General features: G+C 41.3%; 1 protein-coding gene and 1 long non-coding RNA gene across 3 annotated transcripts in view; one reads left to right on the top strand and one right to left on the bottom strand.

Annotated features, from left to right (window-relative positions):
* Positions 1 to 18,533, top strand: part of KCTD15 (potassium channel tetramerization domain containing 15) — a 149,003-nt gene that overhangs the window by 86,079 nt on the left and 44,391 nt on the right. For both annotated transcript variants that reach the window (XM_069216489.1, XM_069216490.1), the window contains exon 3: positions 17,017 to 17,161. In XM_069216489.1, the coding sequence (XP_069072590.1) occupies positions 17,017 to 17,161 (145 nt within the window). The remainder of the gene's footprint in view (positions 1 to 17,016; positions 17,162 to 18,533) is intronic.
* LOC138267498 (uncharacterized) overlaps positions 1 to 18,533 on the bottom strand; it is a 135,287-nt gene that overhangs the window by 80,702 nt on the left and 36,052 nt on the right. The window lies entirely within an intron of this gene.

Below are 18,533 nucleotides of genomic sequence, written 5' to 3'. Positions count from 1 at the left end.
GGCCTCGGGAATTTTTACAATAGGTTGTTGTCTAGTTCTACATAAGAGTTGTGGTTTTGGACAGATTGTGGAAAGGAGGGGTTGGTGGGTTCCTGACCAGCTCAATGCCATGCTTATTCTCAGCACAACAGTTGTGTATTACATAGACCTATAGTAGAAAAGTAGGTATTCTGGGACCGTGCAAGGGTGCGAGCTGGGACCAGAGCTGAGTTAGCTAGCATGCAATGAGGGCAAAGGAAGAAAAAGTGTGAGAGAATTGCGTAAGAGTGTGTGTATGTGTATGATCAGCCGCGGTGTGGGGTGAGTGTAGTGTGATGAAAGACTAGGCAGCGGCGGTATGTTTATGTTTTGGGTTCCATTCAAAGAGTACAGGAAGAAGAAAGTCCAGATTGCTTGACAATAGTTACGCCCTTTTTGTAAGATCAAAGACTTCCTCCCTAGCTACACCCTCAACAGTGAAATCTGTCATCATGCACTTCAAAGGAGGCAACACGTTGCTCACAGGCTACTTGGCTTGCATTATTATTTCAGTGAGGCGGTCTTCCAGGCAATTGCTTATCTCATCACTAGCCAGTGCGAAAACAACCACATCATCCTTGCCATTTAACATTTTCACTGGCTCCTGATCCCATTGCTCATGAAGTTCAGATCATGTTGTATCACTTCCAACACCATCCAGGCCAGCAAACCCAACTACTAAATTAGCTGAAAAAGCAATCTGATTATGGATAAACCTGATGTACTGGAGATTCCAAGGCAGGGAAAGAAAAAGTGAGGAAGAAAAAATCTCTTGCCATGTCACTAACATCAGAAACTAAACCTGGGTCAGAGTACTAATCCACAGTCCTGTTCTTGAGACAAGAATTTAAAACCTTCTTTTCCAGATATTAACCCTGCCCCGAAAGACCATTTCTCAAACTCCAGTCCTCCCATCCCTGCCGCTTTTAGATCCCTGTTTTATGTGTAAATATGTTTGCATTTTTTACAGGATGCCTTATTTAAGTCCACAAAGATTGTAACAAGTATGTACAGGTTCCTAACCCCTGTGGTCTGTAAAGCACTCCACAGCTCTCAAGGCTATGCCTGTGCTAAGCAAATACCACTAGCAAGTTAAATAAAAATATCAATAATTTTGTAAATGTTTTCCATTTGTTAGTAATTTTGAATTGAAAGGCTTAACCATGCGCTGATTTGTTTCCCCAAACTAACTTGATACGTCATTGAGTACAAGAGTTATGGTCAAAGGGTATGGGCGCATTGTACCCTTGCCCCTTGGAAGGCTGATTCTGGTTTTGTTCTCGGAAGGAACTATCCATTTATGACTAAACCGTTTATTAGTCCCATATTTTTTAATGCACATAACCTAGTTTTCGCTAATGCACGCGCCCAGGCGGTGTAGTGGACAAGTACAAAATAATTGGAACTATTTCACCCTTTTAAATTTTGAGCATTTTCTTTTATACATCAAAATGTTCGGGAGTAAAAACACTTTTTTTTTTTTACTTTGCCAAAATTTGTAAAAAGCTGATTATTAATTGTGAGCCCATTTTGAAAATAAATGTAATTCTTTTGTCCTTTGACTTTCAGGTATGACTAGGTGTGTTAAACAACATTGCAGGTCGCCTTCATTTATGTCAAGCACTTCAAACAGAGCAGGATTGTGATTACTTTGTGTTTGCAGTATCAGAAACCAACAGGAAATTACAACCTCTTAACACCAGCCTGCTACCTGCTTTGTTCTGCTGCTAAGCCAGCTCTGGGCCATTAATTAGTGTTAATTGTTTTCTAAAATCAACATAATCAATAATTCCTTCTCTACAAGACGACGCTGTGATTAGAAGGCGTGTGTGTATTAAGCACTGCCTTTAAAACCTAATAATGCATTGGTTGGTACATAATAAAAAAATAAACACCCGAAATTGATAGTAACTAAAGTTCGCTGGGGGAAAACAAAGGCTTTCAGTTTGTTCATGCTGTATGTGTGTGTGTATCATCTTCCCGGTTTTGCATTATATTTATTATTTACTCTGTCACTAGTGTACTAGGTCCTTCGCTCCCCCCCCCCCCCCCCCCCCCCGTATTCCCTCCCCAACACTAAGCCCTTGCTGTGAGTGCTGAGGTGAACCTCAGTGTCAGGTTACTGACCGAATCAAGGTTCCGAGATGTGCAATAATTTTGCACTCCCTGGGATTTCAGAACACACACTACCAGTAAGCACTGGGGGGATATGCTCGTGGAAAGTCGCCCACAGCGTGGGAAATACATCTGAAAATATGCGAGAAAGCACCAATTCAGCAGCATGAATACAAAAACTAATGCCCAATTTGTAATAACAAATTAAATTAAAAAAAATAAAAAAACTGCACGACCCATCGTTTTTCTTAGGAACATGCACTAGGCATGGCTGAATTCCAAAGGTTGCAGAATACTAAGGCTCTCTAGTCTTTCTTCCATCACCCCTTCTTTACCTATCCCTTTATCTCACTCTTCAAGGTTAGCTTTTGTCCCAGCTTTCTTCCTTGTGACGGCTTACCTGTCGTTTGCTTCCTTCTTGTGATTTCCTTTTCGTTCTTTCGCCACTTTAATCAGGATGAAAGTCTGATGATAAAGTATCTAAAAAAATGAGTGCTGGCGTTGACAACTATTGTCCACTAAAACAAAATAATCACTGCACTTTTAGATTAGTAGAACACAGGATTATCATCAGCAAAGTTTAAAACATTCTACTGTTCTACAAATGTCCCTATCTTCAAGAAACAGTAAGCTTCTCTTGTTCATCCTTCAGAAACATACAGCTGGTTCTAAGTCTCTTCTGAGTGGCTTCTTCACGTGGATGATTTTCTAGGGTCTGTGAAAAGATGAGGCACACTTCACCATCCTGAGAAAGAGCGAGCACAAGCTGACTGCGACCAATATCATTTTATCCCAAAGCACTGCTATCAATGAGGTACACTTTATTAATTTAGAACGAATGTATTCCAAAACAAGGGCCCACTAAAACAGTTTTTTCAGTCACCACTAAGAAAATCCTTAAGCTCAGCTGTCACCACAACGTAGCTCTGGTCCTAAAAAGTGGAGATGATGCTCAAACTGATTTCTCTATTCAGTATTTAAGTTGATGTAACAGCCTCCTTTTTCTTTCTCGCACCTCTCCTGGTACACACCTCCATTTATTTAATATTCTACCCCCTGTTCTTTTCGCAGTAGTTGGTCATTATGAGGTCAAAGGTTATGAATGCTTTTAAGCCTAGAGTTAATTCAGCATAGACAGCTGCTCGCTTCATTTCATCTAACGCTGGCCTTGTTTTTGCTGCTCTAGGTTCGTTAAATTGTAGCTACCACCCTCATCACCATCTCGAGGTTTACTCATCTTGTATTCCCTGAGAAACAACATCCCTGGTGCAGCGCTTAGTGCTGCCTATTAGTTCCCCAGTCATACCTTGTCTCCTCTCATTTGGCCAGTTTATGACTCATTTTATCACTCAGGGCCCAACTCATGCATCCACTGATTTGTTACCTTAGGGCTGCGGAAGGATCAATGAGGGAGAAAGGGCATTGAAAGCCAGGATTTAGTATCTATATTTAATATAACCCTTTCCCAATTTCATTTCCAAGCCAAGAAAGGGTTTCAGTACTAAGTGTCTCCTTCAGACAATGAACCAAACATTGTCTGAGTACAACATGGGCTGTTAAGATCAGTACAATCCAAAAATGCAGGTTAAGATCGGTGTAGAAAGTGTGTCTCCTGCAGAAAACACCCACCGTAAAAGCATACAACCTTTTCCCATTGTTAGAAATGTATTCTTTGATACACGTGTTATTGTATTAAATGTGCTGCTTGTGTTTTCCTGAAGTATTGCTCAAGATTCTGATATTGGGACATATACTAATAGGTACATTATTGCATCAAAATATAATTTTAAAACAACAATGTCAAGTTTTGAGGAAATGATCTGTTTACACTAAAAATAATATGCAGGGTTAAACAAATTACAGGTATTTTAACAGCTTTTCTCTGGTTTATTTTTTTAAAATAATTTCTCTAATGACAACATTGTAGGTTAAATAGTGGAATTATTTACACCTTCAAGATCATCTATGAGAGGCCCCCTTTATTACCCTTAGTGAACTTTCCCATGCCACTATAGTGATGTCACTTTACTGTTATCTATCAGCAATGTCTGATGGTTCAATGGATTAATGACGCCAGTGCAGGAATCGATGTTTGACCATCTGGTCACAGGTTCAAATCCCAGTGGGTTCCCTCAGTCTCTCAAACCTTCCAAGGCTGATAAAATGAATTTTCTAAGAAGTCATCCACCCCTGCAACCAAAGTGGTTGTGTTAGCGTGAAAGGGAGAGAGCAGGTCAGCGCCATATCTACTAAGATATGGTGTAGTGGTTCTGTTTCCGAGCACTGGCGCATTTAAGAATGGTTTGCGCCACTCACACACCGTTACACTATAGTTCAAAGGTATATGTGTGGTGTCTAATATAGGTTGTTTTTTTCTCGAAGGGTACCATTCCAATACAGTTACTGTTTTGACATACTTTACAACGCTTCTCACTTTGTATGTATGCTGTACAATGCAGTACACACCCACATTTTGAGACGTCTAAACCATGCTCCAACTTTACACCTGCCTATAAGAGGCATCATTTGTGGCACAACTACCTATCTACCAATGTTATGAGATAGGAAACTGTATCAAAACCCATAGGTGATTGGTTGGGAACACCCACGTACCGCCCATAGGATACCCCGTTGATGCAAAGTAACAAGTTGTGTGCGGTGACACCGTACTAGAGCAAAGTGAAAGAAAATATGGGCCTTGTTATTCAGCTCCAAAATACTCCAAAGGGTGAATTTGTACTTTACAAATACCCTTACTGTGTTATGTAGTGTATCATAATGTGCAGTCATTAATTATAGGTGATACAGAACACAGCTGTAGGCTCTTTGGGCTACAGGTCCAGAATATTTATTTACTGAACAGTTGTAGGCAGCACCGTCATGAACTGGGTATTAAGGCGCTTTTGTAAAGTTACCAAAAAACTACTTATCCCTACAGCTGCAGTGCTGCATTGGAGATCACGAGTCTCCGCTAAGAAGTAACTGTTGAGAATGGGAATGATCGATAAGGTTAAAGCAGCTTCAGGCACATCTCCAAGCACAAAAAGCCCACCGTTCACTAGAGCTCAACCTTTGGGAATTCTGGAGTTTTGATTTTCTGTGTTGTCTTTGAAGTTCCTTCCATATTTGTTAAATATTTCACTTGATCTTAGTAGCTACTTCTATGAGAATAAAGGGTGTTCACGTGCTAGGCATGTAGCCCACCCTCCCAGCTGCCCCGTCGCCTCTTCCAGAATGTACATATTTTCAAACGCATACTAAAACTTATTTGGAAGCGAGCTGTGAGGAATTTATTCTGTGGAAAGAACGGACGATGTAAAATTAAGATTTTCTATTTCATTTCTGAATTTCTATAGCCGAAGCTTTTGCAAAAAAAAAGTCTAAAAGACTGGGAAGTTACACTTGCACTAGAGACATTGTTTCATAGCATAGGCGTACATTTGCAATGGTTGCTTCTCCTTCTGTGTGTAGTAAAAACTACTGTAATGTACTTGATACAATAATACTTGCTGGTAATTTATCATTTGAGGTTAATGTTATCATACACAGCCGTTTTAAAAAGTAAAGAGTGTAATGCTTTCTCCAAAACTGATTTGAATTGTACGATATTTTAACGTATTGCAATTATGTGTAATTCTAACCACTACAGCCAGTTTCTGATTGATATTCAATATTAGATAATTCAGGAATGACACACACTGTGTGGGTGGCAGAACTACATTTTGACCTCTACAAATCCTAATTTAAAAGGGTGTGACCACTGTGAAAAACTAGTGAATAGATTTCTACCACAGCAACCTGTAAATGCCAACAAGGGACTCCTATTGTACAAAGTTTACGTATCTCTTGACTGCAGTGAGTGCAAAGCAATTTGTGCTGTGCTCAGTGAACTGGGAGCTGCATCACATAATCTGCAGCCCGTGACGGAAGCCAGGTGGACACTCCTTCATTGCCCACCTTGGCACTGCAGTGCTGTGCCCACACTTTAAAGACTGCCTGATTCATAGTAGTAATGTAAAATGTGAACTCCTCGAGGGTGGATAACTGCCCTTGGCAAATGTGCTGCAATAAGGCTTGCAAAAGTAGCATCAGGCCCTCCCTTCGTTCCATGGGGAACACCCAGTGTGTTATCGGCCCATGTCCACCAGTTCATCCAGTGTCATTTTAAAACATATTTTGAGGGAGGAACTCACAGCTAAGAAAGCAGTATGTCTTCAGGGCTCACCAGTCAAACATAAGTCTATCCTTCAAACCCTAACAACAGTAATGGTTGAAGTGTATCATCAGTGTTATTGGGGACACAGAGTTGACAGCTTGCCATACCCGTTTGGCAAAGTATTCATTATTGTGATTGTCATCACAGTCCAGGTTGAACCTGAGCCCAACATTGTTGCTATATCTCATTATGTTAGGCCCAGGCTATGTAATTTATGTCAGGGTGTTGTTTCATAGAAAATCCCGGCTTGGGCCTGTAACTTGGATTTAGGGCCATTATCAACCTTAATAGCCCTCAGCTACAGGCTGTAAGCAGTGGCGGCCACTTGTCGGAGTGGGGGGGGCTGAGGAGGATTTAAATACATTTTTAAAACTTACCTCTATGTTGGGAGAGATGGTTCCGTCTTTCCCTCATCCTCCTCACACTCCTGGAAGCACAAGGCTTCCATACTTCCCTCCAATCACAGCAGTGCTGTCAACAGCGTGACAGCAGCATCATGATTGGTCTGAGTGCATGGCTTCAGCGCGCAGACAGGGAGTAGTGCCCTGAGCACTCTCTCCTCCAGGCTGTCTTTACAGCTTGGTGGAGAAATGCAAATTGGGCATGACTGTTTGGCCAGCCAAAGCTTCATGCGCACTTATTTGCACTCACCACTCTGTCTTCAGCCCTCCCCATCCCCAACCCGCCCCGCCCTAACCTGGCTCCCCGAGGAAAAATAAAATGATAACATTACGTTATTATCATTTTAATTTTCCTCTCGTCCACTGCATAAAGCAGTGGTGTGACGCTCCTCCGTCTTAGCAGAGAAGCCGCCGCTGGCTGTAAGGAAATATAATAACATGTCCTATAGCATCATAGGCTGCTACCGAGGGCTGTGAACTTTAGTGATGATAAGGAAGAAGTCCTTTACCAACGAGTTTAGCCTGTGATAGAAGGGCAACAAGACTATTACAACATTCCACTCACTGTGGGTAGCGTGTTCTAAATAACATTGGAATGTTGGAGCAGAATGCCTGTACCTGCCATTATTGTCCCTGAGCCATTCCGTTGCCTTCAATGTGGCACTCAGCATTCCAGAGTTGTAATATTCATTGTTGATCTGTTAATGAAACACTAAGATTGATTCATTATTCAGTTGCAAGCTGTAATATCCTATATAAGCAATGCCTAGAGAGACAACATCTGTATGTACACAATATAGCAATGAACTGAAGAACAACCTTCGCGTCAACTGAAATCACAGATGAATGGAGCACTTTATGATAAGGACGTTTCTGGACAATCTATTTTTGGCACTGATTTTGTGTACTAGGCTATGTTTGTGTTTGATTATAAAGGGATTTGCTCTACTCACCCCTCTTGATGCTGTTTCACTGTTTGTAGCAGCTGTGAGAAGTGTTGGGTCTTTACCCAGGAAACTAATGTGTATGCTTTCCAGGGAAGCTTCAAGTTCTGCATAGAATGCAAGTGTTTGCAAAAATAGCTTGAATCTACATTAAATGAAAATCCAGCAAAAGTGGTTCCAAGTTCACTGCATGCTTGAATTGCTGTGTGAAATTTCTATAGAATGCAAATACCAAGAGTGCACACTGCCTCTTTACAACCCATGTTCATTTCTAATGGTTGAGCGGGTTGAGGAAATCCAGAAATCTTCTAGAAAACATTTGGAGTAATTTGTAGCATAAATTGCCATGAATAAGTAAAGGTTTTCTGAGATGTATTGCTGAGACTGGGTCATCTTGTGGTTAGTTGCTTTGGAATACTGTACTAACATTTGTATGCAGTTTGAGATTACTGAAATCTCATTCTAAAGGGACCTGCACGTGGATGCATATTCAGCATCACCACCGGCTGAGCAAAGGAAAACATGGAAGAGATTGGCTGGGTACTGGACAGCTACTCCCCGTTTTACCCTATCCTTTTTATTCTTCTCATTGTTCTTTGGACCAGGTGATGGCAGTCACAGCGTTCTAGTCACCACTGACTGATCCATCTTTTTGGATTCTTGGTTTTCCATTATGTGAGCTAATATACCGTTGAATGACAGAGGAGGAGCTCAGAGGACAGTAGGAACTTTTTCTGTTTGAATGTCGCACGTGTGTGACTGATAAAGAAGGGTTTTGAGTGGTCGCCCTCCTGGACTACCATAAAAAGGAGGTATTAGCAGGACTGCAAAGTAGCTTGCGATTGTTTACCCTGGGCAAGTAGTGCAGTGGACAAACTAGAATCTCTCCTTTCCGTATATTCTGTTGTTGATTCCTAAGCTAAGGGTTCCATGTCATGTCAGTTGGTTCCCGGTGAGGCAGGCTGTAACAATAAGGCTTCAAGCTGAACCTTCTTTTTGAAGTCAGCAGTTTACTTCACAACATTTTGCCAGCCAGAGAAATGAGCAGCCTGCGAGGTGATCCAGGACACATTTTATATCGTTGTGTCCAGTTAAATGTCCATATTCATATTTGAGTCAGATACATTTTATACTGACTGATGCTAGCGCATTCTTATGAACATCCCTTGCTAAATATGAGAACTGTGATTCAAACTGTAATTTAAAACTTTTCATCAGCTTGGGCATTCATTTGGATGATTGCTGCCCTCTATGAATGCTACTTTCAATCACTCACAATTGGCAATGTCTGTTCTTTACTCAACTTAGAACAGTATTTTGTAGCTGTATTTCCTTCAACGACATAAGCACTAATATAACCAACCTCTCAAGCACCCAGCAGGAGTGCAACGCAGTGGGCAGTAACAAGGCTATCAGCAGCAGCCATGAAGTGACATTAAATAACTAAATGTTACTCACCATTATAATGGTTTCCTTTATCTTTGTTTTCTGTTTTGTAAGGAAAGGGGAAAGATATCTTATGCCTTTGAGGCATTAAATAGATTTCTCCTTTCTTGGAACAACAAGGTACAATGGGAAGTTTGGATAGATATTTTTGAATATTACTTGGTAGCCCTAGATGGACAAAATGTGAAATCTCGAAGGAAATACTGGTACTTCTCAGTACATTAGGGAAGGAGGGATAACATGTCCAAGTTTCTACCAGGAGCAACTGACCACAGTGGTCAAATAATACCAGTGTAGAAATTGAGGCAAAGTTAAGGTTGAGGTATAGGTTTGCCATGGATGCAAACATAGTTATGACAGGGTAAACGTTTTATACCCAACCTCAGAGATAAGCAAATTAATGATGAATTTGTGGCAAGGCTACCTGAACTTACAGTTAAATGTCAATTTGTTCAAATGACAGAGAAGCTCATACGTGACCAGCTGATTGTCCAATGTAACAGTAGGAAAGTTTAAGAGAGAATATGGGTGGTAAAGAACCTAACTTTTTAGGATGCCATTGTTATAGCTAAAGAAGTGGAACAGTGAGTTTTTGATGAGAGAAATGTAAAAAAGAGAGACAGCAAGTAAAGATGAGGTTTCTTCTGTGGACAGGGTAGGAAAACATGAGAATGTAGTGGATTACTGTAAAAACACTAATACATACAAAATAGGTGGTATCAGCTATAGGCAAAATAGTAAGGGTTACCATTGGTGTGGCAGTCATTTTCATGGGCCTGAGTCAAAGTCATGTTATTCCATCAACAGGGAGTGCAGGAGCTGTGGCCGTAGAGGCAATTTTGCATGCATTTGCAGAGATAACAGCAAGTGGAGTGATAGCATCTCAAGTGTAGATAAAGATAGTAAATCCAGAAACAATAGACCACTAATAAACTTTCAAGTGAAGGATAGAGATATAGTACTTATGGTCTATTCAGGATCAATGTACACTACAATACTTAAATAAGCATTTAAAGAAAGGTGGCTTGATGTAGTGTTGTCCCCAAAAGATATCTATCTGTGAGGGTATCAGGGGAAGAAACTGATATTTTAGGATACCTCTTTACAAACATAAGAATTTATGTACAGAAAGATTGAAGGTAAAGCATATATTGCCGTGGAAAGGACACCGATCTTGGGATGCGTGCATCAATATGATTTACATATTATTATCAACACGCTTGCTTGCAATTGGGGAATGATAGAAGAAAAGGTGAGCCATGATGATATTGTGAGTGCAGCTAAAAATGTTTTCAAGGAAGAACTAGGCCAGTTGAGAGGCTATGTCCAGAAGATCATGGTTAGGCCGGGTGCCATCTCAGTAAAACACAAGATGAAAAGGGTCCCAGTTGTAGTTAAAAGTGAAGTTAAGAGGATGCTAGAATATATAATGAGGCAAGGTATTACTAACCTGTTTGGGGTTTCTAGTTGGGTGTCTCCTGTGGTCATAACTGAAAAAGCAGATGGCTGCTTGAGATTTTTTGTGGACTTGAGGAGTATGAATCCAAATATTTTCATAGACAATTTTCCTTTACCTAATATCAATGAGATAATGTTGTTGATTAGGGTATGTTTTTTAAACTGGAGCTAAATAATGCATATCATTGATAGGTTTACATGAAGACTTTTAACAACTTGACTATATTCATTACCATGGGAGGTACATTTCAGTTTATAAGGATGCCTTCCAGATTATCATCAGTAGCTAGCATTTTGTAGAGGACTATGACTGAGATGTTCAAATGATGAGCAAATACTATATACTTTCAAAACATACTCATTTTTGGAGAAACAGTAGAGGAGCACACTAGGGCCTTGAAACAGGCATTAAAAAGGTTATCAGACACTAGTGTTACATTGAGAAAGGATACGTAAAAATGTTAGTCGGAGAAATCAAACATCTAGGTCACACAATCTCTAGTGAGACCAAAGGAAGACCTAATGGAAGCTATCAAGTTGTCTCCATCACCTCAGAATAAATGACAGTTAAGATCCTTCATGTGTCTCATTGAATACTATTCTAAGTTGTATTGAAAATGTTTCTGTCAAGACAGAAGGGTTGAGAATTGTTTTAAGGATGGGAAATGTATTCAAATGTGAGAGTGTGCAACAGGAATGTTTTCTGAAAAAGATTAAAGAAGAAATCTATAGTGAAGTATTCTCATACCGTTTGACATGTGAATAAGTACTGTCCTGACAGTAGATGCCAGTGCTATAGGGATAAGAGCCATCTTGTCCCAGATATACAAAATGTTGAAAAGACTGTGGCTTTTACTTTGCGAACTCTGATGGACGCTGAACACAATTATTCTGTTATAGAGCACAAGGCACTGACTGCAGCATGGTGTGTTCAGTATTTCAGGACATATCACTGGGGGTTTAAACTTTAAACCCAATAATGACCATAAACTGCTAATGAAGATGCTAACTCCGAGAGGGTTTGGCAAGGGGTCAGCTAGACTAGAAAGGTTGGCATCTCGCCTGCAGAAATATCAGTATGTGTGGGATGTATACCTGGCTGGCGAAAGACATAAGAAAATTGCCTTTCCTGCTAACCTATAGATTGGCACACTGTAGATAAACAGACAGTAAATGGCGATAGAATGGGAAGGCACTGTAGCATGGATGGATGCAACTGAACAATGTGAAAGTAGGGAGTTCACTTTTGATGAATGGAAAAAAGGTATGGAGGAAAATGCCAAGTTGAAAGAAGTTAAGTGTTAATTAAGTAGGTGCAGAGAGAATGTGCAGTAGGAGAGATTGGCCTTTCATTAGGATTCTGGATGGACTGACAATGCGTGTTCAAAATATCATTATGAGGAATTACACATTTGTTCATCCTGAGAATTTGAAGGAAAGATCATACAATTAGCACATAAAGGGCACCTTGGCCAATCCAATCTGTAACTAAATAAGGGATAAAAGAAAGTATGTGGTGGCCAGGGATTGATGATCAGACATCTAAATGGGTTCAGTGTTGCTGTGAGTGGAAGGAATGTGAAAAAAGGCCCAACGATGGAGCACATCTGAGGTGGCCCATATTCATGAACTAAGGAAATCATGGTGCAGTGTTTGCATGGATTTGATTGGACTATTCTCCGGAGTGAAGAGTGAATTAAAGTTTGCCATTGTTTTAAATGCCTTGATGTACATTCATAGTGGTTATTGGTCACATTGATGAGAGATGCAACCACAAAATTCACCAATTCTGTTTTGGAAGAATTGTTTAGAGAAGAAGGTTTCCCATGTTTTCTCATCAGTAATATAACATAACATACATCACAGGATTAAAGTGTTTTTAGAGGGGTGTGAAATCAAACTTCATTTAAAACCCTGTACAGTTCCCAAGCAACTGGCATGGTGGAGAGAGCCAATAGACTGGCAAAAGATACAATCCAAATGATGCTGTAGAGTAACAGGGTTGTTGTACAATTGGCCAGTGACCAAGATTTAGCCTTTTTTTTTTAATTCTTGAGAGGGAGAAAGCCTTTCTCAAAGTTGGTGCCAGCTTGGTTACATCAATAAAATGTTGGTGATAGATGTCTGAAGGTGCAGACAGTTGTGCGTGGAGCCATTGAGGTTGATGACTGGCTCAAAGTCAAGCATGGAGACATGGAGACAGGTCTTTCCAAATTCCATGGCCCTTTTAAAATAAAGGAGGTACATGAATGGTACATTGTTTTGGAGAATGGAGACAGATGAAACTGAACCGATGAAGAGTAGCCCTATGCAAGAAGGGAGATGCGTGTGGTGGTATGGCGAAGGAAGATGAGTGTAGTGCTTTATACTGATGGGAGATGAAGAACTGAGGAAAAATAGAAGAGGACAGAGGTAGTAGTTTTCCACTTCTCATAGACTCCTGATGGATGTTTAGTGGATGACAGGAAGAGAGCATATAGGAGTTGTCCGTGTACAAAGGTACTATAAGCCACCTCTATATTTGGAAGATTATGTACATGGTGAGCACACCCTAACATTTTCACATGCTTAATTTCCTTCCATCCCCTATGCCTTTCATTGGGTTCTCACCCTAATGAACTTTTATGTTATAACTGTATTACTTTTTCTTTTAGCTTTGTTTCCTAATTTATAAGAAAAGAAGGGAGCTATGTAATGCCTCTAAGGCATGAAATAGAATCTATTCTTTCCAGAGGAGCTAATGGTTCCATGCCAAATCAGTTGGTTTCTAGCTGGCAAGGAGGGAGCAGGCTCAGGCAAGTTTCAACTGTAAAGCTTGAAGTTGAACTTTCTTCCTGGCAGGATCAGACTTGAAAAAAATAGGTTCAGGCACCAAAATAGCAGTGGACCAGTTAGCGAATCTGACAGCAAAAAAAGTGGCCCAGATTTAAAAATCAGCGTAGTTGTGAACTTGCAAAGACAAACCTGTATACGTGTTTTGCAAGATATGACCGTCTGCATGTTCTTGTTGCAGGCAATGTTTGTAGTAATACATAGAAACAAAATGGCCCCAGGCCTTAAAACAGGCCCACAAACAACAAACAAGCAACAAGCATTTGCAATGCAATCGCGTTTGCTCGAGGTAGAGCTATTAGCGATGTACATTCCTAAATGGACTTTTCTTGCCACACAAACTGAAAATAAAAAGTAAAACAGTTGACATAAGCGAGCCGATTCAAAGCACCCCCGTTAATGCGAAGAGAGAGACAAAAGGAAAAAGAAGTTTGATCGCAGTCAAAGTTATTGTCAAACGTGCAATTATCCATGTAACAGGGTCGATGGCCAAGGCGGTAACAAAACTGTACTAAGGAGGGACAAACGTAAAGAAGTTACCAATAAAAACAAAGGATGTTTGAAAGGCAAGCCCATGACGAGTAATAGTGGTGGGCGTGCGGTAGGTGTGGTTAAAAGCCCAGATACATACCGACAAGACCCAGTGCTTGTGCGCTGCTATACTCGACCTAAAAACAGGCCACATGCTGCCATACCAGCCCTTTAGGCACTGTCAGAGGCCAGTCTGACCCTGCTTCCTGGAGTCAGCAGTTTATTTTACATTATGCTTGTGCTCTTCAGGGTAATAATGTCCAAGGCACAGAGTAGGCTGACTCACATAAATGAGTTTGTTTAGAGTATCCCTAGCCTGCCTCAACCTGATGCAACAGTGGCACTGAACCTTAGAAGAAATCCTTCTGAACTGGCACCAAAGGCGCAGCACAAAGCCAGGCACGTAAGCCCTATTACAAGCTACATCATTTGTTTTCCATATGGTTTCCTGGAAAAAGACACGGGGCTTACTCAAGCGAGGCGTGTTCACTGCAAGTTAAGTAGTGGCTTTACATTCTTTTATTAAACTAAGCACTGGGAATCTGTCCGATTTTTATTTTTAATACTCCTAAAGTCTCCTTACTTCAGGGAGGTTTGATTCAACGTGACTATTGTTCTTTGCTTTATAGATTATAGTAATAGACACTTAGATCTGGAAATCGCTCCTTATTCACACTATAAAACCTAACCTCACATGCATACTTTTATGGTGTGGCAGCTTGCTTTAGTGGATAGGCTTGTTTTCAAAGGCTGTGTAATGTGGCACCACCCATCGGTGTCAGCTTCCCTTAGTTTCACCAATGCATTTGTTACCTGTAGTGCATTAGTCAAAAACATACAATTTACACTCTGCAGAGAGTACATACACATCCAAGGTTAAGTCTAGCCTAGGGTTGTCCCCAATAGGTGCAAGATTATTGATTTGTGCCATGTTAAATAACTGCCAACATTAAGGAATTCCATTAGAATCTTTGTCTGAAAATGTGTATCATGTGGGTATCTTGATATGATGTCATGGATCCAGCCCTCCAGCGCCTAAGATGATCCATAAAGTTGATTAATGGTTCTGTATTTTCAGTGCTTTTGTAATCTGTATGTTGAGGTATACGATGCTGCTCGATCTGTATGAGATATGGGCGATCCGTATATCAAGGTGTACAATGCTGTGTGATCTGTTTGTTCAGGTGGGCGATCTGTTTATTAAGGTGTACGATGCCATGAGAGCTGTATGTTGAGGTGTACAATGCAATGTGATCCATATGTTCAGGTGTGCGATCCGTATATTAAGGTGTACAATGCTGTGTGATCTGTATGTTCAGGTGTGCGATCTGTATATTAAGGTGTACAATGCTGTGTGATCTGTTTGTTCAGGTGGGCGATCTGTTTATTAAGGTGTACGATGCCATGAGGTCTGTATGTTGAGGTGTACATGCCATGTGATCCTTATGTTGAGGTGTACAGTGCCGTGAAGTGTACGATGCAGTGTGATCTGTGTGTTGAGGCGTGCCGCACAGTGTGATCTGTGTGTTGAGGCGTGCCGCACAGTGTGATCTGTATGTTGAGGCGTGCCGCACAGTGGGATCTGTGTGTTGAGGCGTGCCGCACAGTGGGATATGTGTGTTGAGGCGTGCCGCACAGTGGGATCTGTGTGTTGAGGCGTGCCGCACAGTGGGATCTGTGTGTTGAGGCGTGCCGCACAGTGGGATCTGTGTGTTGAGGCGTGCCGCACAGTGGGATCTGTATGTTAGTATCCAGCCTAATACCAGGTGATGACGGAGGAGCAGCGGGGAGGCAGGAAAACGAGGAAGGCCGCAGAGCAGCCACTAGAAAACTATGGATGGAGAATGTACTCTATGGATAAAACATTAGAGGCACGCCATGAGTATAGCAGGTGCTCAGCCACCACACGCTCCTTGCTTCAGGAGGAAACCAATGGCACCTGCAAATGGAGCGTGAACGTCTAGAAGTCAAATCTGGGAGTTAGCAGTCATACTCCCTGGATGTCTAGCTTCTCTAGAAGAATGGTCTCTTTGGACAACACTCCCTCCCATTGTTACTTCCACATGCAGTCTGCATTCGAGGAGCTGTTGTTCTGTGGAATAGTGCTTAGTGAGAATATGAGGTGCCACTCTACAGCCAATAGGAGCAATATAAATCTTTAAAATTAACACTTCTAAGCACATTTCAAATGTCCTCAATCCTGACAGGTTATCTTCGAAATCATGTTGCTTTCCAGCAATTATAGCCTTACTGAGCAACTTGTTGTGCATCAGCGTACCTGTTGAAGTAGAGAGGGGAAGCTGTGATTGTGCATGCAGTGTCATCTTAAGGGTTTTGGGGACCCCAGGCAAAAAACATTTTTTGGGGTCCTTGTTTGGAACCACTTTGCATTCTATTACCCATTTTCTGCTAATCCAAGGCCCATGATGCCAAACAATATTGAATAATACGTTAAAGGTTGAGATGCAGAAATAGACGTGAAACAGAAAGAAAGTTCACGTTCCTAGGAGCTCCTTAGAACAGTGCTTAAGTTGAGCCGATGGTTTCCGGTGCTGTGCACCGTCAGTTAATTCTCAGCACCGGCTCTAATGACATTTTACCACATAGTGGTACTGTTGTCTAATTTTGAGATGAGAGCAACAAAGGTTGTTTAGGTATTCAATATAGACTAAAAATGAATATTACCTGCCGCCCACACCATTCTTATACCATTGGGTGGTTGGAATATTCTGAATTGTTACACTTGTAGGAGCGTGGTGGTTAGTAGTTGTGTTGAGACTGTCATTGCCGTGTTCGCGGGGGTTATGGGCGATGAAAGACGCAGTGACCTCCTGAGAAGGGCCCTGGCACTTAAAATGTTTACAAATTAAGCACAGCCTAGGAAGGTAGGGGCCCTGGACAATCGCCCACGTTGCCCATGCCTTAAAACGTATTTGAGCGCATGTTCACATTTGTGCGAACCTTTCATGAACAGCCCATTCCCCTAAGAGCAGCGGATCACAACATATGTTGGTAAGAGGCTAACTGATGTCCTTGTCCTCTGTTTTCTGCGCAGAATCAGTCGCCTGTTCAACGGCACAGAGCCAATCGTCCTGGACAGCTTGAAGCAGCATTACTTCATCGATCGGGACGGTGAAATTTTCAGATACATCTTGAGCTTCCTGAGGACGTGTAAGCTGCTTCTCCCCGACGATTTTAAGGTGAGAGCGGGTGGCATTGCCACCAGAGCTGTTGGCTCTGGAAGGTTAGCTGGGAGGTTCAGTCTTAACCCAGCTGACCAAGCATCAGTGTTTGCTGTTGCAGTCTTATTGTCCTCTTCTTTGTGGTTTCTGTATTACATTCTTGATGTTGCTGTACGGATAAGCCATTGGTTGCTATGGTTACTAAAAATAATTGAATGGTGAAGCTTTTGGATTCATCAGAGTCCCGCCTGGTTTTATTTCATCACAATTTTTGTGCAGTCAGCACAAACTGCGGCGCAAGAGGCACTGTTTTTAGGTTGGTTTTCTGAATGTGTGTGTGTTTTTTAATTAGGCCTTCAACACTGAAAAGCTATCCCCAACTTTTGATGAGACAATCATAACACGTTCTAATAAAATGTTTTATAGTGTTTCATCTTGCACTTCTTCCATGTCTTAGAGTTTCAAATAACTGTTGTCACTAGGACCCAATTTACCGACCTGGGAAGGATAGAAGTCTTATTAGGCCTTGCCTGGATTCAAACCCTTTAACATACAGATCACCGTGAACTTTTTCCGCGAGGTTTCAGTTCACTGAGCCATCCTGACACTGCCTCCATTTCTTTTCTTCATTATTAGTTTGCCACCAGTCCTTCCAGTTTTTGTTGTTTGAATGTGAATTTGTTATCAATTTTGGTCTCGTCACATAAACCGATTTGTGTCACTGTTTATTGAATATCACTAAATAAAACGATGGACGGAGTGTTGAAACTTTTCAAACACTCACCCCCAGTCACAGATCTGGGTTTAATCCATCGTTATTTTGCTTGCCACGTCACCCCAGTTCGGACCCAGCTATATGCAAATCAGTCCAGCCCGAATGGCCAAGCCAGGTCCTCCCTGGACAGGATTCAAGCATTCTGGGACCGGTTTCAGGGTATCACCCTTCATCAGCCAGGTTAGCTTGAATCCAGTGGCGCAGCAACCAAGGGACCCACGTCTGGGCATACCCTAGCCACTTAGGGCGCACAAGGCAATATCACAAAATAAAATGATGAACAGAGTGTTGAAACTTTTCAAACACTCACACCCAGTCACAGATCTGGGTTACTTGAATATGTCAGTGGTAAAACCTGTAGAATTTTTTTTTTTTTATTTGTTGTGGAAAATGGCGTGTAATGAAATGCCGATGACAAAAATAAGAAAGCATAGTATAAGGTGTTGAAGTCAAGCACAGTGACATTTGCATGTCGCCGACTGATTTTACATCGACAAATTCAAATACAGCTGACACAAAACTGCTTACCAGGCTTGTATTTATTTTTACTTCTGTTTCTCCCACTCTTGTATTTTTTTCTCCTGTTAGTGTTTACATCACCACTTCGGTTTTACA

Source organism: Pleurodeles waltl, chromosome 12 (assembly GCF_031143425.1).
Source record: "Pleurodeles waltl isolate 20211129_DDA chromosome 12, aPleWal1.hap1.20221129, whole genome shotgun sequence".
NCBI lineage: Eukaryota > Metazoa > Chordata > Amphibia > Caudata > Salamandridae > Pleurodeles > Pleurodeles waltl.
This window is presented reverse-complemented; position numbering and strand designations above follow the sequence as displayed.